This window comes from Solea senegalensis, linkage group LG20 (genome assembly GCF_019176455.1).
Source record: "Solea senegalensis isolate Sse05_10M linkage group LG20, IFAPA_SoseM_1, whole genome shotgun sequence".
NCBI lineage: Eukaryota > Metazoa > Chordata > Actinopteri > Pleuronectiformes > Soleidae > Solea > Solea senegalensis.
Window position 1 is genome coordinate 8,485,593 of NC_058039.1, and position 22,040 is coordinate 8,507,632.

The window sequence follows — 22,040 nt, forward strand, 5'->3', positions numbered from 1 at the left end:
CGGAGGGGCGCAGAATCACCACTTTGCGCACACACTTGCTCTTTCATGTTGACTCGTTTCAAACAAAAAAAAAATTGTTATTTGTAATTTTATTGCTTAACGATGAGATTCAAGTCACTAAAATGAATGACATAAAATATGCCAAAGTCATCTGTACATTACTACCTCACCAACGGTATTTTTATTTATTTATTGTTGTTATTATTATTACTTCATTTTATTTTATTTGCTGTTGTTGTTGTTCATGTCTCCAAAGAGAAGTTTAAATAAGTAAATACATAAATACAATCAAATTTCCTATTTTAAATAATAAGAATTTTATTTTATATTATTATTTATTTATTTATTGGCGGTTAGCATCCAACTTAAAAGGTGCATTACCGCCACCTTCTGATCCGGAGTGTGGACCAGACATTGCAATGCTTAGATTTTTCTTCCATACATACTCTTTGTCTGTGATATTTCTCACACTGGATTATTGTGTGTAATACAATATTCCTCAACTTGGCAGTGCTCACATAAACCGGTTTGGTTTAGGTATAAAAAGGTGAATAACAATAACATTTTTGAAAGATTTCTAAAATATTTATGTCGTCTCATTTTTTATGTTAAGCACTGTACATGTATCACCCTTTGTCAGTTCTTCCAGTTTATTTTCCACTATACTTGGTCTCTTTTCATTTTCATGGAGGCTGAATGAAGAGGGAAAAGCAGAATTATATTGTTTTGTTTTCGCAATGCCTACAGTGAATCAACTGAGGACTTCAAAAACAAAAAGGACACCATTGTGTGGAGTGCTGACTGCCGACATGGACGTTGTTTGGATAAGAAATTAAGGCAATTTCACTGTTTTGCAATGTTTCCTTTGATCATTGCAAGTCTATTGCTTTAATATTTACGACAGATTTTTTTTCCTGTGGAGCATCACAACTCTCAGTGTACATACAGCCTGCCAGAAATTATTAGAAGAGAGATCAGGTATGCCAAACATTAAGTCTGATAGATGTATGATTGCCAAAAAGGGCATATCATCTAGCTATGTGATGAAGGAAACTTAATGGAACATTGATACAGTTCTTCTGTCTTCCAATCCAGAAGAAGCTATAGTAAATCAGAGAGAAACTTATCTCAACATAGATGCAACAAGTTTGTAACAGAAAGTGCTTGGGAATTTGCAATTTGAAGACACTGTGTATTGACCACACAGGAAAAGTCTATTATAGTGTCTGCAACACTAGGAAAGTACTCTTCAGCAAATTTTAGAGAATATAAATTCAGATTATCAGTTTACATGTTAATAAATCTCAAAACATACATCTGTGAAATATTTTTGTTTATAAACGTAACAGGATAGCAGAGAAAGTTATGAAATCATTTATTCCCAGCATGTGGTTGTGTACACCTCCAGCATACAATATTGTGCACACATGAAGCATCTTCACTGACATTAGACTGTACATAACAGTGGTTACTTCTCCTGCTCATTCTTTCACACACTCAGACACACACAATTGATCAGGCCAAGGGGGGGGGGATCTCATCCACATCGTTCTTATTTTTTAGTCAATGGACAGTATTCTGTGTTGTGGTATTTGTGTCCTGGTAAACACCACAGGAGTGTTGGGCTCTAGTGTGTGGCGAGACAAAAACTTTTTGGACACTTTTTGTTCCATTTTCATTAGGTGGATAAAAAGAGGGTGTGGCTTTAGGACTAATGACTACACATCAAGCTTTAATTTTGAAATTTCAGTGCAGGCTTGGTCTCCAAAATCTTTGATACCAAGCTATTCCTCCCTCCCCTCCCTGTCATCCACATGCTTTACTAAACAGCAAGCTAAACACAGTTTCATTATACCAACAAGAAAAAAAAATGTTTGTGACAACTACTAACAATCAAGTTTTCCATGTAAGAACAAAAATGATATGCACACACATATACCTTGATGCTTAGAGGTGTGCAATCTGTATGCACTTCACCACTGCCAGACATCGTGCTGCACCAAAAGTAAGAGGGTCAAATAAGCCACCGGTGCCACCCTGCTACTCCCTGACCTGTCAAGTTTCCTTGCACTTCTCAAAACATTTCACCTGCACTTCCCGTGTTTAGCTACATTAAAAACACAAGATTTTGAGGATGGACATGGAGCTGCCGTAAATCTCTGGTCTACAGGATAAGACTATTGAAACCAGGCTACAGCACTGATGCACTTTCACCAGTCTGCAGCGTGACTGGTTGTTACTTGCAGAGCAGATGCAGGAATGGAAGGTTTGTTACCCTGTACATGCACACAAGCAGTTATAACAGATGAGGGGTTTTATTTACCCTTTTGATCAATTTCTTAATTGCTACTAATGATTAAATGTACAGAGCTTATAAAAAAACAAAAACCTATCAATTTTGAAACGCATTTGGTCCACATTATAGCAGGCTATTGGATTGGTGTTCCTACTCTGCACATCAGCCTTTTATCTTTTGTTTGCTCATCTTCTTCTGCGCATTTACGGCCAGAAGCCTTGAAGGCATAAACCCCACTCCACTCTTAACTAGTGTTTCAAAGTCAGCACAGAAAGCAGAGGAGTCACAGAGGTGTGTGTGTGTGCGCGCGCGTGAATGAGTGTAAAAGATTGAGCTTAAAACAAAGTTGATATGGCACCAGAAATAAGTTGATGAGAGCAGTAGAAACAGCTTATCCATAAATTAAACAACTAAAAACAGTAAAAGCACTGAACAAGTAGACCGTACAATAAGAGTGTTTAGCCGAGTGTAACATCATGTCAACTGACAGAGAGATATGTCTGCAAGTCTCAACTCACACAGGGTGACAATTTGGCAAGAGTCATTGAAACCAGTCCATGTGACAAAGCCAAAAAAAAAAAAAATTAATGTTGACCACATCTTCCATAATTTCAGACTGGATACTTTAGGGGTCACCAAGCTCAAGTGATCAATATCTGGTTTGAGAAGACAACCCAGACAGAATGTTGAAGAACCAGAGGAAGCTGGGGTTCTCCTTTAAGCAAGTTACTATGTTGAGATTGCATGCTGTTCAGCAGCACAGGTTATCAAATACTGGCCTTGTGCTGGTTGTGCGCATTTTGTAGGAAGGGCAACAAGCAATTAGGAAACTCTGCTTTCTTTCCTTCTGCTGCCATACAGATTATTCTCCCCCCTCTCTCTTAGAGCCCCCCAACCTTCTTTTTCCAACATATAAAACAACAAATAAAACAAAATCAAAATACATAGAAACACCGCTAACTCTTCCCCCAAACCCCAAATTCCCCCTAGTCTCTCCTCGTTTGACTCCTCCATTAATAGTGTTTTCAATATGAAACAGTGGACACACCCATGTCAGATTCTAACATTTACATGGCTTTAAGTCAGTCTTTCTGCTTTCCATGAAGTGATCGATTAAGAGAGAAAAGGAGGAAGTAGAAGGAAAGAGCAGAGACAGGTTTCTGCTCCAAAACGGAGGGTGGTGTATTCATGATGCCATCTGTCATCAACACTACTTCAGGATTAGATGGAGTCCTTCACCTAGTTCATCTGGACAAGAGAAAAGTACATTTCATTACTGTCATATGTGGATCATTTCATTATAGTTTTATGCCAAAGTACAAGCATAATGTGCTCACCTTTAATGGTGCCGATCAAAAAGGAGCTCTCATCAGGCAAGTTGTAAACCATCTGAAAAGAAAACAGTGAAATGTTGCAAATTATTTCCAAGTGAGGGAAAAATAAAAGCACACACCAAACACTGTGGGTTTGACAGCAGAGGAATGTAAATGACATGCAAAGTGAAAGAAAACTGTTGTTGTTCCTGGTGAGGTGGCGTTTCAAATGTTGTCCCACATTTTACTCAGTCCCTTTGCAAACAACTTACACTTTCCTCAACCTCAGCTTGATTTTAGCTTTCAAACTCGAGCAAGACAAACCATGAATTTCTGAGGCTGATATTAATATATTAATATTGATATTTAACAGCTGAAACTTAAAATTGTCGTGCAAAACTTGCAAAAGTGCATGTAAATCAATGCAAAATACACTGTGTGAATGTAGTATCTGCTACATTTTCCTTTTACAGACTTTTCATGGACAGCTCAGGTTTGGACCTTATTAAATGACACCACCCCTCTTAACAGAGAGCTCTTCACAACTGAAAGCCTGATACTCTGTGTTTGAGAGCTAAAGGGGAAACAAAGGGCCAGTGTGTTCAAACCTGGTCACTTAGCAGGATGTGTATGCCCGTTGGACCCTGCCTGTACACCTGGTTGATATTTCCTAGTGGAAGGCTGCACACGCACGCCATCTTGCGGATCAATTCTGCAGCCGTCAGCTCCTCTAGGTACAGAGCATGGTACACTGCACACATACAGAGACACATTTAGTCAAGACAATTCATATACCATGTCTACTCATTATATCAGAGACAAAGAAGAGTTTCAACATTTACCGTGTAAACTAGAGGAGATGCTGTGCTCTCCATTTTCATTGGTACCATGCGTCTCCAGCAGGGGGCTCTCCTGAGGAGACTCCTGGCAGACATACACAGTCAACCTGGGAGAAACAGACCTACAAACACATAAGCACACATCAACAAAAATTCAATTAGAATTGCTGACACGTTGTCAAGACACATGTACAACCACAGAAACTGACACTGAACACACACCCACCTGGATTTAAGTGCATTGAAGAGTCTAATCCCATCTGCTGTCCCACAAATCTGAACCAGGTCGTCCCGCGTTAGCTTCAACAAATCAGAACCTATGCAAAAGCAGAGGACCAGTCATTTGTACTGCTGCTGTTTGTCAGTCAACATGTGTGCTTTGTGTGTGTGTATAAGGGGATGTAATGTGTGTACCTGAGAAGTGAGAGAAGAGCCGTGTGTAGGAGTTGAAGCGATTTTTCAACAGCCACTTCTGTGTGTCCTGTATGGACGCAGTGGGACTCAGCTGCTGCAGAAACAGCATAGACACAGACTATGTCGAAACACGGAAAAGGGTGTCAGAAATCATAAAATAAATACTGTACATCTCAATTTAAAGCTGTTTATTTTGTCTAGACAGATTAAAAAAAATTATAGCAATACTTAAAGGAACGAGATCAAATTATTACACAAGCTCTTCAATAGGTTTCTGCTTCAGCACACAATCTCAGAGCAGACTTTATTGTATGACTATATCACTCAATTACATTTTAATAAACTGTGTGTGTGTGTGTGTTTGTTGGAAAGCATTTACTAACAGTACAAGTTAATTTACAACAACACACTGGAAGTATCAGTATTATGAGAGATGGCAGCAGTGTAAATGTCTGAGGGTGGATATCAAGCCTTTGGTAGAGCTGACATGCACATGGCCAGGTCCTCGACACTGCAGTTTAATATTCATAAATGTCTTTATTGAAAAACTTTCCATACATTAATGGTGTGTTGAGTGCAGATCAACTAACCTCTGAGTTGCCATGGCTGCCAGGGTCTGCCTGGTGATTAGGAGAGGACGAGTCACTAGAAAACAAGAGATGGCAATAAACAAAGTTGAGACAAACACACCTCAATTAAAGACCAAACTGCACACACAAGGACACACGCACACACACACAGTTGTGTCTCCATGACTTCAGAGGATACCACGTTCATTTCTTGACTTAGACTTGCAGAGCTAATTGCTAATTGAAGACATGTTTGCGTATTACATATACATGTTACAACTTATTGGATGCTTGCTAAAATGTATATATTTCAACCACATTCCAATTAAAATGCCAACAGTCACAGAAATAAAATCATTAATTTGAATGATTTAACACAGCACCTTTCATCAAAATAAAGAAAAAGTAGCACAGATACAGGCACAAATAATTATGCTGACCATACACCAATCAGGATGGAACAGCATAAACTAGAAACTGGTAGAGCTGGCTGGAAGTGTATGGTTACATGGAGATGACTGAGACTTTTAAGCGATTTAAGTGACAAAAGAGTAAAAATCAGTCTTTACCCTAAACTTTTTCTGAACCTACCTAATCTTAATTCTTGTCTTACACAAGACACACCTTCACTTTAAAAGGTATGTGATTTAGGAGCAGCAGGCACACAGACTCATACAATTACCTGTCGGGGACTGAGGAGGTTGTGTAGGTAGACAGAGGAGTGGTAGTGAAGGAGGGGGTAGCTGCCTGGTTGGTGCTGACATAGGCGTTGTCTGGCCATGGAGAGCACTAAGGAAAGACAAGTGCATCTAAATTCTTAGTTATACCAAAATTTCATAACGGTGACATATTAATGATTAATTACAGTGATGGCCAACACCAAGAAACCAGAGACAAGTGCTTCAGGGTTGAGGAAAATTCATAGGTTGACTGGGAATTTAGCTTTGCAACATCACCCCACCTAATGTCAAACACATGGCATGATTAAAGCATCTCATTCCCAGCAACTGAGGGTCTAGTGACTATGGATGGAGTGATGGAGAAGAGGAGTGGAGAGCAGGGTGCTTACACTGCCTCTCTTGGCCAGGGAGTCGCCACAGTCAGCGGGAAGAGTTCGCTTGCTGGACTTTTTCAGCTCGTGTTCACCTGCATCCTCTATGATGGGTTCAAGCCTCGTCTATATATACAGACACACAGCAGAGGTTAGCCAGCCAGTGACCGAGACACAAACACAACCACCAACTCCATCACCGAGTCAATAACCTGACAGAAATCCTGCTCCATCATGTGCCTAGGGTTGTAGCAGTTTATCAGTTTCACAAAGGTATGAAACATATATGTTTTCATACCATCTGTAAGTACATATATTTAAATATTAACATTTAAAAGCTTAATCAAAGTAGACTTGTGCCTGTTGGGATTTGGGAATCAGATTGTTATTTGACAAATTGGTAACACTTTATATTAAAGGAACACATATTCACCATTAACTAGGTACTTACTAACATACATATTTGAATATGAATGAACATGAACACACACACACACATACACATATATATACATATATACACATATACACATACACACATATATACATATACACACATATATACATATATATATATACACATATATATACATATATATACACACATATATATATATATATATATACACATATATATACATATGTATACACATATATATACATATACACATATATACATATATATACACATATATATATATATATATATATATATATATATATATATATATATATATATACATATACATATATATATATATATATACATATACACATATATATATATATATATACACATATACACATATACACATATATATATATTCTCCACGGGGGGAAATGTATATCTGAGCTGTTTCTCATTTTTTACAAGATAGTTTCCTATCTAGTTTTTTTTAATCACTTTTTACAGTTTGTAAAATGTATATTCATGGCTGTTGCAATACGGAATATAAAGAATGCAGAACGCACACTTCTATTGCATACAACATGCAACTAAGTATTTTCTTTGATAAGCATTCCTTTCAGTGCCTCCTTACTGGGGATGCACACACAAAACCTCAGAACCAGACAACTGGTTCTAAATATTCATATTTATTCATAAATTATTTATGAATAACTGCCTAAACCCATTACATTTTCCATATGAACCAACCCACAGGTTGAGGGTTAACCTGCATAACTTTTGGGCTCTATTCCTCTCTGAAGCAAACATCACACAAACAATCAATAACGCCAACTTTATAGTAAAAACTGATCATGTTATAAAGAGAAAAATATCTTGTAATAACAAGAAACAGCTTAGATGTTTTTTCCCTCCCCATGGCAGTAATGAACTTCAGTATAAAACTGTTGAAAATAATATAAAAATAATAATAAAATAATAATACTTTACTTTAATTAAAAGTTAAAAGTCAAATTGCTTCTGATGAATTTTAAACCCTTAAAATTATAAATTGTTGAGTAGTTAACATTATGCGTATGATTTGGATTGTGATATTAAAGAGAAATATCAGAATTTGAATGGCTTACAAATGCAGTAAAAGCATTTATCAGGGAAACCAACAATACTGTCAACCATTAAGTATTGAACAAAAGTTACTTATACTGATGCCACTAAAACACTAAACTAATTCTGACTCGCTTCAGACAGGTAATCTAAGAGTTGTATGTTTCCATTATGTGTTATCATTTGTAAGGTGTCAGATATGAAGCAAAAACACCATAAGACACCCAGATTTCGAATGGTAAATAATGTTGTACTGTAGTCTGAAGATGTTGTCTGAACTTCAGACACAATGATTTCTTAGTCACTGCCTGAGACACTGGCTGTCTGGATGATTAAAAGGGGAACACACTTAAGACAATCAAAATCATTATTGCATGTTTGTGGAACGGGTTGGTGGAGTTGTGGTCTTCAAATCATAATACATTGCTCCATGGTGGGTTCCTTAGTCTAAATACATTTTATTTACTCTGGTGCATATGCACCCCCCCCACCCCCTTTTTTAAAAAAAAAAACAAAGCCGCGATGTTTGTTAGTACTAAAGCCACATACAGTGTGTGTCTGTGTAGCTCGACACTTCACTGCAGTTGTGTACTGACCTCTGACAGTATAGTGGTATCGTAAGATGGCTGGTACTTTTCCTTCTCTTGAGCTGTGCGTTTCTCCATCTTCTCCCGGTCCGTCTTTTGCTTACGGTCCGCTCCCTTTGGCTAAACAGGAACAAGAGAAGGACAGATTTAATTGCTTTGAGGGCCGACACATGGGGAATGTCAACATATAATTTCAGTCAGATAAAACATTTCCACTGTGAGAGAATGACTGTGTACCTTAAAGACTTTTATTTGGCAAGAGGCAGAATGGAGATGCTCAGTGTACTCTCCATTGTCTCCCTGGGCGAACGTGTCGATCTGGATCCTGAAGGGGACGCCCTTCTCCCCCCCGTGTTTCCTGGGAGTGAACTCTGTGCTGATGCAGTGCACCTGCAGACAGAACAACAAAATATGTGTCTGATGTGGAAATGCAGTGGATTGTCCGACAGATGGCACAAAAGAGAACTCAGTGTGTGTTTGTGTGAATGAGGATGTGTTCTACCTGAACAAAAACAGAAGCCCTTTTGTTCAAGTCCCACAGGAACTCTGCTGCATTCAGCTGCGAGGGATGCGTCTTCGGTTCCACAATGCCCACTGACATGGGGATATCTTTCTCACACACAGACACATAAACAATTATTTAATGTCAACATCGCACATGGGACCTTGAAAAAAAAAACATGTATTGCCTGGCATAATTACCGATGTCAAGGAGACGGTCACCAGGACGATTCCACTTCCAGCCCTCCAGCTGCTGGTGCTCTGTGTACTGCAGCCGTCGGTCATGAAACACCACTCTAATTGTGCTCTATAGACAAACACACAGGTCAGTACAAAGTGCTCTAGATGAAATGCATAAGAGTTTTGTCCTTCAGCTGAGAAGATTACTCACCTTCACCATCTTGTTATTGAGCTCTGGTAACTCATCTGCCTTCCTGTTGTCCAACATACGCACCTCATAAGACTGGCCTAAAACAAAGACAGAAAGAAACCTTGTGAAAGGGTAAGGACAAGTCAAAGGAACCTCACCTACCTCTACATGGAATTCTAAGACGGCTATCACTCACATCAATTGTTAAATTGCACATTTCACTTGTTTCAAGTCAGTCATACACTTTTAGCTATAGACATGTTTTTTAAATAAAATTAAATAAATAAATTAGACTTCTCAAGTTGAACACAGTCAACTTGGAGGTAACAACACTCGCACTTCTGATGTAACAAAAGTCAAAGTGGTCAGTGCAAGCACAAAATGATAGATCATATAAAAACAAATCAGTTCAATAATATCTATAACAAATGCACAACCAGGACCCTTGAATAAATGCACTGGATTATGTGTCTCACCTTGGTTTAAGTATGTGAGCGTTTCGTCATGCAGCTTGACAGCAGGTGAGGTGGCGGTGCACAGCACATACTGGAATGGGGGATTTTTGGTCTCAGTTTCAGTGGGAAGGCTGGAGTCCTCCTGCTTAAAGATTGGCAGAGCCAGCACATCACTGAAACAGAGAAGACAGACACAAAGTCAACTTTGGTGTAACACAGAAGTGACAACTGACAAGCAAGGATAAACCAAACACACAAAAAAACGATTTCTGTGTTGAGCTTTATTTTTTGTGAAATTCCTCTGATTTTGACAAGGCTTAATACTTTCAAAATTGCAACTTCCATTCTAATGGCTTCCAGTGAGATCCTGCCTTTATTCCTCTGGACTGTTTCTTCATGTTTTCAACTTTGCAATTATCTCCACAAAACACATTAAGTGGCTTGAGCCATTTACACTGTTGCACCACTTTCAGTAAGACAATACTTCACCTCCACAGTGTGGAATTATTAAATGGATTGGCTTATTTTAGAATAAGTGATGCAGACCCAACATCGATCAAATGCCTCTCCTATTACGTATGCATGAGGCCGCTGCAGGATTAATGAACAAAAACACCCAGAGATAGCCTGAGCTGCTGACACATACTATCTCTCACACTTGGCAGCCACTCCAGACAACCAACCTGTCCTCGGCTCACCCTGACAAATGCTGCAGGAGTGTCAACGAGGGCGCAGTGAGTGGGAGTGTGCCTGTGTATATATTGCAGTGTGCAGAAAAGGACACTATCCATGCAAAGACTTGTAGATCATGCCCTCTCATTTCCTGGAAAACTTTCTGGCATATCATGAGAACCTTTCTATAACTGAGCCAGAAAAAAATAGTCTGACAGTTTCAACACATTCCTGCAGCACATTCCTGGAAAAGGCAGAATGCTAGATGTACTCAGCCATCACTGCCTCTTGTTTTTATTGCCCGTCTGGGTGTCACAGCTATGCTGTGCCCCACTGCAGAGGAAAACTACATCTGCTTCCTGAAATCTGAGGACCTGGCTGAACCAAGACACATTCTGTTCCTACCAACTGCTGACTCCAATGCCCTGCAAAGCAGCCCGCCACCACATATAGACACCCACTACTTCAGCCAGTGACACCGACCACTTACTCTCATAAAAAAAACAACATATGATTAAACTGTGCACATTCACAGGAGACATGCACACACTGACATAAATGCATGGCTGCTGATAAGACACTCACATATCCTGAGAGCCTCTTGCCTTCAACAAATAAATATCTTCACCTCCCTTGACGGTACAGGTCATAGATACCAAGAGTTATTATTTGTATGACTTCGATCTCAAAAAGTCACTCTTTAACTACTTACAGAAAACATTGACCTGAAGATGACCAACAAGTAGTCCTGACTAACCTGCGTGTTCCCTGATTGAGACTCCATGCTTGTGAATAAAATATTAAATCACACGAGTGACCAGAATCTGGTATATTATTAATAAGCCACTTGAGTACATGGTTAACACAGGGTGTGAACATTTGTTACAGGGCTGGACTTGTTTCTAATAACAGCACAGAGCCAGGTGAGTAATGTGCGTTGCCTCTGAAATATTGGACTGCTGTGTTTGTTTTTGTATTGACAAATGTATAAAGTTTAAACACAGTACTTTGGGGAAACAAGAAATTTTGGTCAAATTTTGAAATTGTGAACACAAATGTCTGGAGTTGCCAGAGACTTTACTGCCAGTGTGTAAATGCAGCAGGAGAAACTACTGATAATTCAGAGAGTTAATGGCCTGGATCCACCATAAGATTTTCTTGTTGTTAAGAATGGATTTCACCATGGCACTCTCCCACAGCAATCATTGTATGTGAACGGCACCCTCATAAGAATGCCCAGACCTATTGTCTGAAGTAAAAAAAAAAAAGTCAACAAATCAAATAATTTGGCAAGCACTGAAAGCAGACTCAGGCCACACGGTGGTGTAGTGGTTAGCACTCTCGCCTTGCAGCGAGAAGACCCGGGTTCGAGCCCCGGTTGGAACAAGGGCCTTTCTGCATGGAGTTTGCATGTTCTCCCCGTGTGTGCGTGGGTTCTCTCCGGGTTCTCCGGCTTCCTCCCACAGTCCAAAAACATGCAATGTGGGGATTAGGTGAATTGGACACTCTAAATTGACCATAGGAGTGAGTGTGAGAGTGAATGGTTGTTTGTCTCTATCTGTGTGTGGCCCTGCGATGGACTGGCGAACTGTCCAGGGTGTACCCCGCCTATCGCCCGATGTAGCTGAGATTGGCTCAGCACCCCCCGCGACCCTCTGGTGGAGGATAAAGCGGTTAGATGATGACTGACTGACTGACTGAAAGCAGACTCTTAATATTTGACATTTTCTTGGCCCTAGAAATAAATTTTGGTCAAACGTGCTTTCAATATCTTGGATTATTCTTACAAAACACATTGGCTGTTTTGTGGAAGTCCATGTAAGTTTGGCGACTTATCCTAAAATGTAGTAAATGGGGGAATACAGTGAGCATGGACACAGTATCTTTCCTTCACAACAGTGACCCTATGTTACTGAGTGTCTGTTTCTCATGTTCACATTGAACAGTTAAGGCACACATAACAGTACAGTTTATGTATTTTTTAATGTTTAAGTTAGTTTATCTATGTCAGTTTTTATGATTCAATAACTCAGGGATGCCTGCCTGTTTGTGTTGTTTCTGCCAATTAACTCTTTTTATTATCAGTAGGACTAAAACCAGGTCAGTCTTTTCTGACAACACATACGCATTTTTCTTCCCCACCACCATACTTCAAAAACAAAGCTACTTATGTGATAACGGCTGCCACCATGAGGGGTCAAAGTAAGGCTTTTCCTGCAGACATTGGTTTTCAACGCAGGACGACACACAAGTGGCATCGTTGCTTTTGAGCGAGTTTCTGAGAAATCAATCTCTGTCCCTGACTGTGGCACCCTGCCTGCCCTACTCCAAATCCCATGCTTGCCCTACTCCAAATCCCATGCTTGCCCTATTCCAAATCCCAAAACAAAGAGGATAGTGAAGAGAGACAGTGTGTGTAAAATGAACACTTCCATCCAGTGTGTTGTTCTTCATGACCCACTACTGCACCAGAACAGCGGGGTTTCGTTATGTTGACTCTCTAACCTCATGCTATATGCTCCAGCCCCCAGCTCCTGTCCGATACCGGTCAGGCTGGCATCGAAGTCGTGCACCAGCCCCGACTCGATGGTGGCGTCGTCCATCTTCAGCACCCAGGCCATCGGCCCCAGCTCCTTGTCTTCCGCTTCAACTCGGAGGGCCGCCAGCTTGATGCAGGTACAAGACGTCGGCTAGCGAGGGCTCTGCGGCTGCTGGCTGACGCCGTGAGGACAAAGTTATGCTGCTGGCCCTTTAGCCGCTCCTTGGCAAGCTAGGCAGGCAAATCCGTAGCTTTCCACAAACTGGAAGTACCGCCATTATCTCACTTTTGAGTTTTTCAGGGACCGTTGTCAAGTAACACGCGTCTCCACAAGTGACACGCAAGCAATGATAAGCGAGGGTCCACTCAGCTACAAAATATTAGTCGTGACTGACGACGCGAGTTGTCTGTCAGCATGCTAACATTAGCTAACAGCTAGCTAGCTGGCTAGCTTCATAAGGGCATTATAAACCGGCGAACGTAAATTCAGCGGCGAGCAAATCTTCAAGTCTGTGAATTAATAATAAATAAAATAAAATAAAACTAACAGAGGGTTTATCGTTTCAGTCCACACGCCGCATCCCACGCAGCGTCCGCACAGCTGTTGCCACCGAGCTATCAAGCTACCTAGCATCAACTTGACTGGCTATGGATCAACTGTGTGCGGCTCTCCTTTGACCTAAGAGTGACTGTCCGCTGACGACGCTCCCTGTACCCTCTCCTTTCTGCTCATTGCGATGCGGGAATCACCGCCGCTCCTCCAGGCGCAGTCCTTTAACCATCCGAAGTGCAGTGGTTGACCCAAAACCAGGCAACAACATGGCTCCCTCCGCGCATAGACTCACTGCCACCACAAGCAGCCTCAGGAAGGATGCCAGGACGACGAGCAGCCAATCAGAGACTTCCTCCTGTGCCCAGCGCAGGTGGATTAGCCAATCAGATTCCTCAGAGCTGCCGTCATTCTGTCCAACTGAAGCTGTACAGTAGAAAGCTGCGGCACCTCTATTTCCCTGTGTCTTCCGCAAACACAGTAACAACTACAGTGACTCCTGTCTGTGCGTTCATTGTCAAATAGCTCGACAATGAGTTACTCAAAAAAGTTACAATGTCACTTTATTTTGAATCTGCAACTTCTCCTTGTAACCTCAGCTTCAAATACGTTGTTTGTTATTATGTTAATCCAAAAATACCTTATACAAAAAAAAAACAGATCAATTTTATTATCCTACATGAAAAATGTTTTTGTTCACAAGCAGAAAAAAACTGAATTAAATAATCAAAAAAATACTATTTATATTATATTGATGTTTATTTTCTCTGGTAATATTTGCTTGTTTTCTCTTAATGTATCACTTAAAACTGTTCTCTTTAAGATGTTATTCTTATCTTTAGGGCTGCAAAGATTATTCAGTTATTAATCGATAGTCGATTAATCGTTTTAAATTAAAACAAGCTTTTTGATTCTTCAGTGTCTTAAATGTGAATATTTTACCATTTTGTTTACTCAATATAACAAAGAAATCATTAAAACTGAATCATTTTGATTTGGGGACAAAACAAGGCATTCAAGAACATTTCCAACATTTTTAAACATTTTCTGACATTTTCTGAACCAAATAAGTATGCGATTAATTGATAGTTGCAGCTCTGTGTGCTGTAATTATTATACCAGTTATGTTGTATTTTATTCAACTGTATCAGCTCATATGCATGTTGATTTTTGTGTTGTTTGAGTTCACAAATCATATAAAAAATAATTACAAAATTCAGGGTCAAACCCTCAATTTTATGCTGCAAATGAAGAAGCAGAGCTGTGATAGAAAAGCTATATTCTCCAAATGTAATATTTTTATTGTTTTTGTCCTATATTGTATAATTTATAAAAATCTTTGTTAATTTGTTAAGTATGTTGCACATGCAGAAGCAGCAAACATATTATCTGTCAGTAAAGATAAGCCCTGTCAGACAGTGGTGGTGCGTTTAAGTACAAAAATACAAAGTTATTTGGCCAAAGTAAGAAGAAGTAATAGCAGAGGTAGTTACACATTGTTGTATAACTCGGTGTTCTTGAAATAAACAATAACAAAAAAAAACACTCATATTTTGTTTGGGTTTTGCATGTCTCGTCATACCGTTTGTAAGTGCTGACGTCGTGTCTGTGTTCCTGAACGAGCTCTTTGAAGTTTTCAGTGTAGGACTGCCAGAACAACATGGTGTCCCACAGCAGCTGACTGTCTATCACTACCAACAAACACCACTCTGGCCGGTGCTGAAGAGGAGGAAGAGGAGAAAGAGGAGGAGGAGGAGGGAATGGCCCAGACCAGAGCCAGAGCTCCTCATGTTTAAATCCAGGTCCCTGTGGAGCACAAATGGAGTCCAGCGGCTCCTGAAAGCGACCTCTGCAGACTGGTCAATTATTATCCACTGCTTGGACTCTGGACGTTGCTCACAGTCAGGTTTATTTTTTCCTCTCCTTGCAGAGTTCACACTTCACACTATTTTAGTTTAGACCCGCCCCATGACTTAATATCCTCCTGTGACTTCAACAGACTGTGGTCACAATTTAACAGCTTTTTAGAATCAGAATCAGAATCAGAAGAGCTTTATTGCCAAGTCCGATTTGCACATACAAGGAATTTGTTCTGGTGTCATTGGCGCATAACAAGCATACAAAATTTTCTAAAGTGTTTTATTTTAGTTTAGTTTAGTTTAGTTTATTTTAGTGTTTTACTTTAGTTTTCTAAAGTTTTATTATTATTTTATACAATTGCTTTATGTTTTCCTTTAGTTTCCATTTATTTTTAGTGTGGCCATGTTGTTTTAGACTTCAGTTTGCTTTTAATCACTTTTGTTTTACCACCACGGTCTGTCTTTACATTTTTTCTTTTGTAATATTGTTTTAATTAATTTTTTTATTTAACCAGGTAGAACCCAAGAGGTCAGCAGCACGTCATAGTAAATATTAGAGATTTAGGAGAAAAACACAGGCACTGTTGTTAAGAAAGTGCCCCACCCCAGTTTAATGACTTTGTTTTTTTACAAGTTAGAACACATGTGCACTAAATAAGCAAATCAAATAAGCAATAACTGTTTCATAATTGTGTATAATGTTTATTTATATTATTATATGTATATTTAAAGTTTTACATTATATATCATACACGTTATTAATGTGTTTAGTTATTTTATTATATTGGACTATACCTGTCATTGTTTCATAATCATAACAGGCCTATCACGGTCTCATTTGTACCTGTTTTTGTTATTCTATACAGGGCTACTGTAACTCCAGAATCACACACACAGATAATGTATGTATACATACGCTTAATACAAAAATATTAACATAAAATATTTATGCAGTCAACCCAATGTTGTGTAGTTTCCTTTAAAACACATTTTTATGGGTCTTTTTTCCACTGCAGCCAATGAGACAGGCCAAAGTGGGAAAAGCCCTTGTGTAATTAATCTATTTATTAAATGGCTTGAGTTCCATTTAGTTTTCTCAGTCACAGGGTGCATGATAGTTCACGGTCAGACTGTACCGGACAGAGCCGTTGTTATTGTTATCAGCAGCACCTGTTCTTTTTCTGCCAAAGCATTTTTACGTTTTCCATGAAAAACCGAACCTGCAAAGTAACAAAAAAAGGATTTTAAACTGAACAGGGTATTTGAGAATCATTATAACATTATAATCATTAAAACTGCTCGATGAAATATAAATTATGATAATTATGATACTGGAGTAAGTACAGTGCTTACATGTCACCACAGCTTATGAACAGTCAGGAGGGTTTATAGGTCAGACTGGTACTGTAGCTGCTGCACCTACATTTACAGCTTAGAGAGCAGATGCACACTTGAAATTCAGCACCACTCTCTCAAATAGCTGTGATGCATAAATATTATCGTTTGGTCCACATGTCAGTATTTGCCCAGTTCGTCAGCCGATACAGGCTGTGAGCTTTTGCCTACACTTTCTCCACCACTGAATAACATCAATATCAACAACTAATCAGTGACTTTATTTAAAAGTAATATAATCTCATGCTAATTTTGTCTCATGGCATTGTAAAATGAAGCCTTCGCGTTACAGACTGTTAGATGTGTAAATGTTTGATACCCTCAATACAGTCTTGAATTTCAACAGCACAATTGCTTACAATATAGAATGTAATTCTATGTTTCTATCACAATTATTTAGGGACTTATTGAGGCATTCAAAGCTAATCATGATAACTTGCTTCCATTGATTAATTTTCTAATTTTCCTGATGAATTAATTCATCATCTTGGCTAAAAAATTGTTCAAAGAAATATAAATTAAAACTTCATGAAACCAAGAAAACCAGAACTCCTCACAATGGTTTGTTTTGCTAAAAAAAAAGAAAAAGACTTATTTATCAAAACATATCAACTTCCTGTCGACTGAAGAACCAACTGTTCGTTTTGTCTTCGATTACAGCTTCTCGCTGAGGGCCCTTCACTCTCTTCCACCGCAAACATCCCAGAGGCAGAGAACATTTTGATCTGTACAAGTTCTTTACTTTATTGTAAGCACAGCTTTGTAAATGCACAGAGGAAACAGTGAAAACTAGAATGTTACAAGAAAGGGAAGCAAAGAAAGACACAATGAAGAGGAAAGAAAAGGGTGATGTTACTGACAACTTTCCTTTTTTTTCTGAGCTGCAAATAATACATTTCTACAATTTTCTCAGCAGAGAAAAATAAGTATGAGTGAGACAGCGAGAGAGAGAAAGAGAGAGAGCGAGAGCTAACATGTGGATGGGCACAGGTGCGTGCGTGCTCGTGTGCAACACCTCTGGATGACTCTCCTTAATGACACTGTTGCTGCGTAATCCATTTTCACAAGATACATAGATACTTATGCACAACGTCATTCATTATGTAGTTTGCAACACGCACCAGTGGACTGATCCAAGATGAACTGGGAGAAATGGACAACACCACTGAGTTATCTGAAAGGGTTGGACACTTTCACATCAATTTAAAACCCCAGTCACATTTAACTCTGACTGTGAATAGACTCCAGATAAAAACGATTTTTCTTTTTAAATTTAGTATCATGCATATGCGAGCACACAACGCCTCATATACTTTGGAATCTGCCTCTGCACTGTGTTTGCTATGAGCAGGCATGATCCACGGTGACTGGCGTTAGTACTGTGTAGCGTCGGTCGGGTCAGTCGTACCTTTTTGGCTCATAAGCACCTTTTTGAAAGAAAACCTGTGTATCTGTGTGTGAGCACGACGACTCCTGACATTAAAAGCTGCTGCAGTAAAACCTCACTGATTAAATCCAACTGTGACACAACACAATCCTTTCTACCTGGCCACTCTTACTCACTGATAAAGGAAACCTAGATGGCACCGTTAGTTCTTCTCAGTGCAGTTTGATGAATATTAAACTCCACTCACAGAAAAACGAGAACTATGCAGGTGCAACCTCTTCCTGTTGATGTCGATCAGAAGTTTGTGTTTGAGCGATAAAGGAGAGGACGGACATTTCATATCTTCATCCTTGAGTGATTATTGACAAACATGGGTGACTGTATGTGATCGTTTCTTTATGTTTAATGCAAATTTATGGACTCAGTTCAGGCAGCGATGACCAGGTGAACCCTCCAACACTCCTCTCCTCCGGGTCTTGTTGCGTGGCAGCACACGCACGAGGACCGAGTGCGTGTATGTATGTGTGAACGTCACTCTGCTGTCCAGAGTGCAAGCGTACGTGTAGGTGTAAGCAGTTTGCTCATGTGACAGAATGTTAGGACGTCAGTTTTGTTCTTGGTCTGTGTGGAGGTGAACACATGGGCAGATGTTTTGTGTTTGGTGGGCAGAGTTGCAGTTCTAGGTTTGCCCTGTGGGAGGGCGCAGTGTCTCCTATAGACCTTCAGAAGGGGGTTCACTGCCACTGGAGCCGGACTGGGCACGTTTAATGTACAGATTCAACAGCTTCAGCTACGGACAGAAGGGGAGGACAGATGGTGGACAAGTCAGACTTTTGTCTTTAGAAGATGAAAGAATGGTCATGTGATTTCATATGACAATAATACACAAATTGCTTTGCTGAGATTTTGAGGTTCATAATGAAAGAGGTGAATCTACAGCTGATCAATCTTTGGTTCATAGGTTGATTCTTTTCATGGTTTTATATTTTCTTCAATCTTTCACTGTCATTTTTTTTTTTTACAATAGTTATGGAAGATTGAATTGATCCAAGTTTAAATACAGAAAGAATGCAATAAATACTGTTGCATGTTGCTGTATAAAAATAAAACAAGAGATAAAAGAAGTGATCTTCCCCCACTGGTCAGTGTAAAATACATAAGACTCTTAAATTCAAGGAGCAAATGTGATTTTCAAGTCTTAAGATGCCAAATTATGCCATGCAAAAACAAACTACATGTTTTCAAATGCTTAAAGTTGTGTTCACCTTGCTGCTGGAGAGTTGGCCGAGGTGTGGTTTGAGGTCCTCTCCGATCACTGCATAAATGGCCACCAAGCAGAACACGCACGCTTTCCTCACACTGCTCTCAGAGTTGTCGTAACCCTGTTCAACCAGATAAAATATCAGAGACCTTTGTTCATAACAAAGGAGCCGAAAATTTGTGTGTAAATGTGTGGGTTGGCTGAATGTAGGAGTGGCATTAGTTTCACAGATTTCAAGAAACAAAAAAGTCATGTAGAGCCAAGCTTTGTGTGAAGCATTTAACCAGTCAAACTGCTGAAAAACTGGGTTTGTGAGCTGCAGAATTCACTTTTCGCGGGCACTTCTTTTGTGTTTTCAGTCATACTCCGGCCTGTTTGCAGCTTAATAGGACAGTGTTACTGTTGCCGCCATCTGTGCAGCACAGGAATGTCGCTGGGTGATTGAATGAGCACTAGAGGCCCTGGTATACTGCATGTGTGTGTATGAATGATACCTGTATGAGTCCTGGCACTATCTCAGGCAGCATGCTGGCCAGACCCTCTCTGGGAAACCTCTCCACCACTTTGGTCTGCATCTTAATGGCAGCCAAGTTGATGGGGTAGTCAGCTGACTGGATGATGGGACATAAGACCTTGATACACTGGTCTGGACTGATGGACAATGCCAACATGGCTGCCGTCTCCTCTGCTGCGCGCACCACCTGCAGAAACACAGTCAAACTTTACATCAATGCCACGTCAAATCTACAACTACCATTTCTTTACGCTCTCTTAAGCACAAAAGAACACTTGAATGTAGTGATCTGTGTGGCTGAGTGAACTTACCTCCTTGTGAGGGTCTTTGTGAGCCTCCAGGGCCTTCATGATGGTGAGCTCTGCGTAGTTCTTGAACCTCCAGGGCTGCTTGCTGAGAATTTCTCTCAGCACCCGCAGAGCCAGTGTTCGAATCACATGCTGGGAGAATTAAAAGAATTCAACGATTAATAAGGGACTTTGGCTTGGTCTAATTGCACAGAGTGAAGACAGTCTTGAAATGAGTGTGGCTACCTCTCGGTCACCCATCGTCTCAAGCAGGAGCAACAGGATGGTCTTGAAATGTTCATCCCACACTTGCAGGGTGTTTTCGCGAATCAACTTCAGCAGCTCACACAATGCAGCCTTCCTCTCCTCTATTCGCTCATTGTGATTTGACAACTCCTTCAGCAGCTCGGCCACCAGCTCTGACTGGTCCAGACTGCTGTCTGTTAAGAGACAAGAAAAAAAAAAAAATCACGGTATTTTATTCATGATATCATTTCCACTTACACAGTGTGTTTGCATTTTTCCATCTGAAGGTGATCGTGTACCATCAGTTAGAAGCTCCGAGTCGTCCAGGCCAGTGTCTTTACGACTTTGTTTAAAGGGAGAATCGGAAAAGTCACGGGCACCTCTGGGGCTGGAGGAGAGCAGCGGAGTGTTCAGGAGAGATGTCTTGTTGTCCAGAGCCATGCGGCCTCCGTCCATCAAATCTGACCCACTGCCACCCTACAAAACACAACATCAGTGTAGCTGCTTTTTAATTACATTTTTACAATCAAACCAGAAAAACATAAACATCAGGAGATACACACAGACAGAAAGTTTTGTTGACTGCCATGAAGGCAGAAAAATAAAATAGCCGGCTAATGTGGTAATGTTGTGAACAGATTAGCCACAACATTAAACCTGGAAACTAACAAGTGTAAATATGGAGTAAAATTGGGTGATTGGTAGACTAACGACAGGTGGGCTGGTAAGATTTCAGATGCAGCGCATGGGGAAAATGTCAGAAGGTCATACCTTTGTACCAGAGTACACCATGACCTTTAAAGGGGTCAGTGTTGTAAGGTGGGGCTGCAAAAAGACCTGGCACGGCAAGTTATGAATTTGGCCTGACGTCAAGATATGAAATATTATAGGAGGATTTGCTGTATATAAAATCTTCTTGGTTAATAACAATTAACATGTTTCTTTTCAGTAGCCAGAGGGAATTAAGTTCACAGCCATCCTTCCCATAAAGGCTTAAGTTATGATGGGACAGATGTCAGAGTCAAACCCTTTACACCTGTTTTCTGTGACTGGATTGCAATCAGATAGCGCCTGAACAACTTGTGAGTGCAGTTGTAAATACAGCCAAGGACGAATTGTTATGCAATCTGCGAAAACACTTCAGGAGGTGGTCAGCGACGCATTGTGACAAGAAGTGGAAATGTAATGGGCCACCAGTGTGACAAAGAAATCATTAAAACTGAATCATGACTTTTTCAAGACATTCAAGAACATCCTTTTCAGGTTTGAGAAACACTGATCAACATTTCTGTACCAAACAAGTACTAGATTAATTGAGAAAATAATCGTCATATTAATCTATTTTTGAAAATAATCATTAGTTGAAGCCCTAGTACGCCGTAGCAAGGGTCAGAATGTATAATTCCTTGATGCCTAAACACAACA

The 22,040-nt window shown here is 39.9% G+C and overlaps 2 protein-coding genes across 25 annotated transcripts in view; both read right to left on the reverse strand.

The window, feature by feature from the left end:
- Positions 1-1,358: 1,358 nt before the first annotated feature.
- Positions 1,359-15,524, reverse strand: ubp1 (upstream binding protein 1). Of its 5 annotated transcripts, none has more exons than XM_044052787.1 (16): positions 15,249-15,524; positions 9,927-10,078; positions 9,472-9,548; positions 9,282-9,387; positions 9,082-9,188; positions 8,817-8,969; positions 8,589-8,699; positions 6,501-6,608; positions 6,114-6,220; positions 5,453-5,507; positions 4,863-4,980; positions 4,675-4,765; positions 4,452-4,570; positions 4,218-4,360; positions 3,634-3,685; positions 1,359-3,544 (listed from the first exon to the last, which is right to left on the reverse strand). In XM_044052787.1, the coding sequence occupies exons 1-16, from the start codon at positions 15,326-15,328 to the stop codon at positions 3,507-3,509; spliced, it is 1,617 nt and encodes a 538-aa protein (XP_043908722.1). In that variant the 5' UTR covers positions 15,329-15,524; the 3' UTR covers positions 1,359-3,506. The 5 variants fall into 5 exon arrangements, with proteins under 5 accessions (XP_043908722.1, XP_043908721.1, XP_043908720.1 ...); XM_044052786.1 differs by lacking the exon at positions 15,249-15,524 and adding an exon at positions 13,083-13,998 and having other exon boundaries at positions 4,863-4,956; XM_044052785.1 differs by lacking the exon at positions 15,249-15,524 and adding an exon at positions 13,083-13,998.
- Positions 15,525-17,638: 2,114 nt separating this feature from the next.
- The window catches only part of clasp2 (cytoplasmic linker associated protein 2), a 49,911-nt gene continuing 45,509 nt past the window's right edge, over positions 17,639-22,040 (reverse strand). For all 20 annotated transcript variants that reach the window (XM_044052461.1, XM_044052467.1, XM_044052454.1 and 17 more), the window contains 6 exons: positions 20,915-21,092; positions 20,616-20,809; positions 20,394-20,522; positions 20,063-20,269; positions 19,573-19,689; positions 17,639-19,097 (listed from right to left, as the gene is read on the reverse strand). In XM_044052461.1, coding sequence (XP_043908396.1) covers positions 19,020-19,097; positions 19,573-19,689; positions 20,063-20,269; positions 20,394-20,522; positions 20,616-20,809; positions 20,915-21,092 — 903 coding nt within the window. In that variant the 3' untranslated portion in view covers positions 17,639-19,019. The remainder of the gene's footprint in view (positions 19,098-19,572; positions 19,690-20,062; positions 20,270-20,393; positions 20,523-20,615; positions 20,810-20,914; positions 21,093-22,040) is intronic.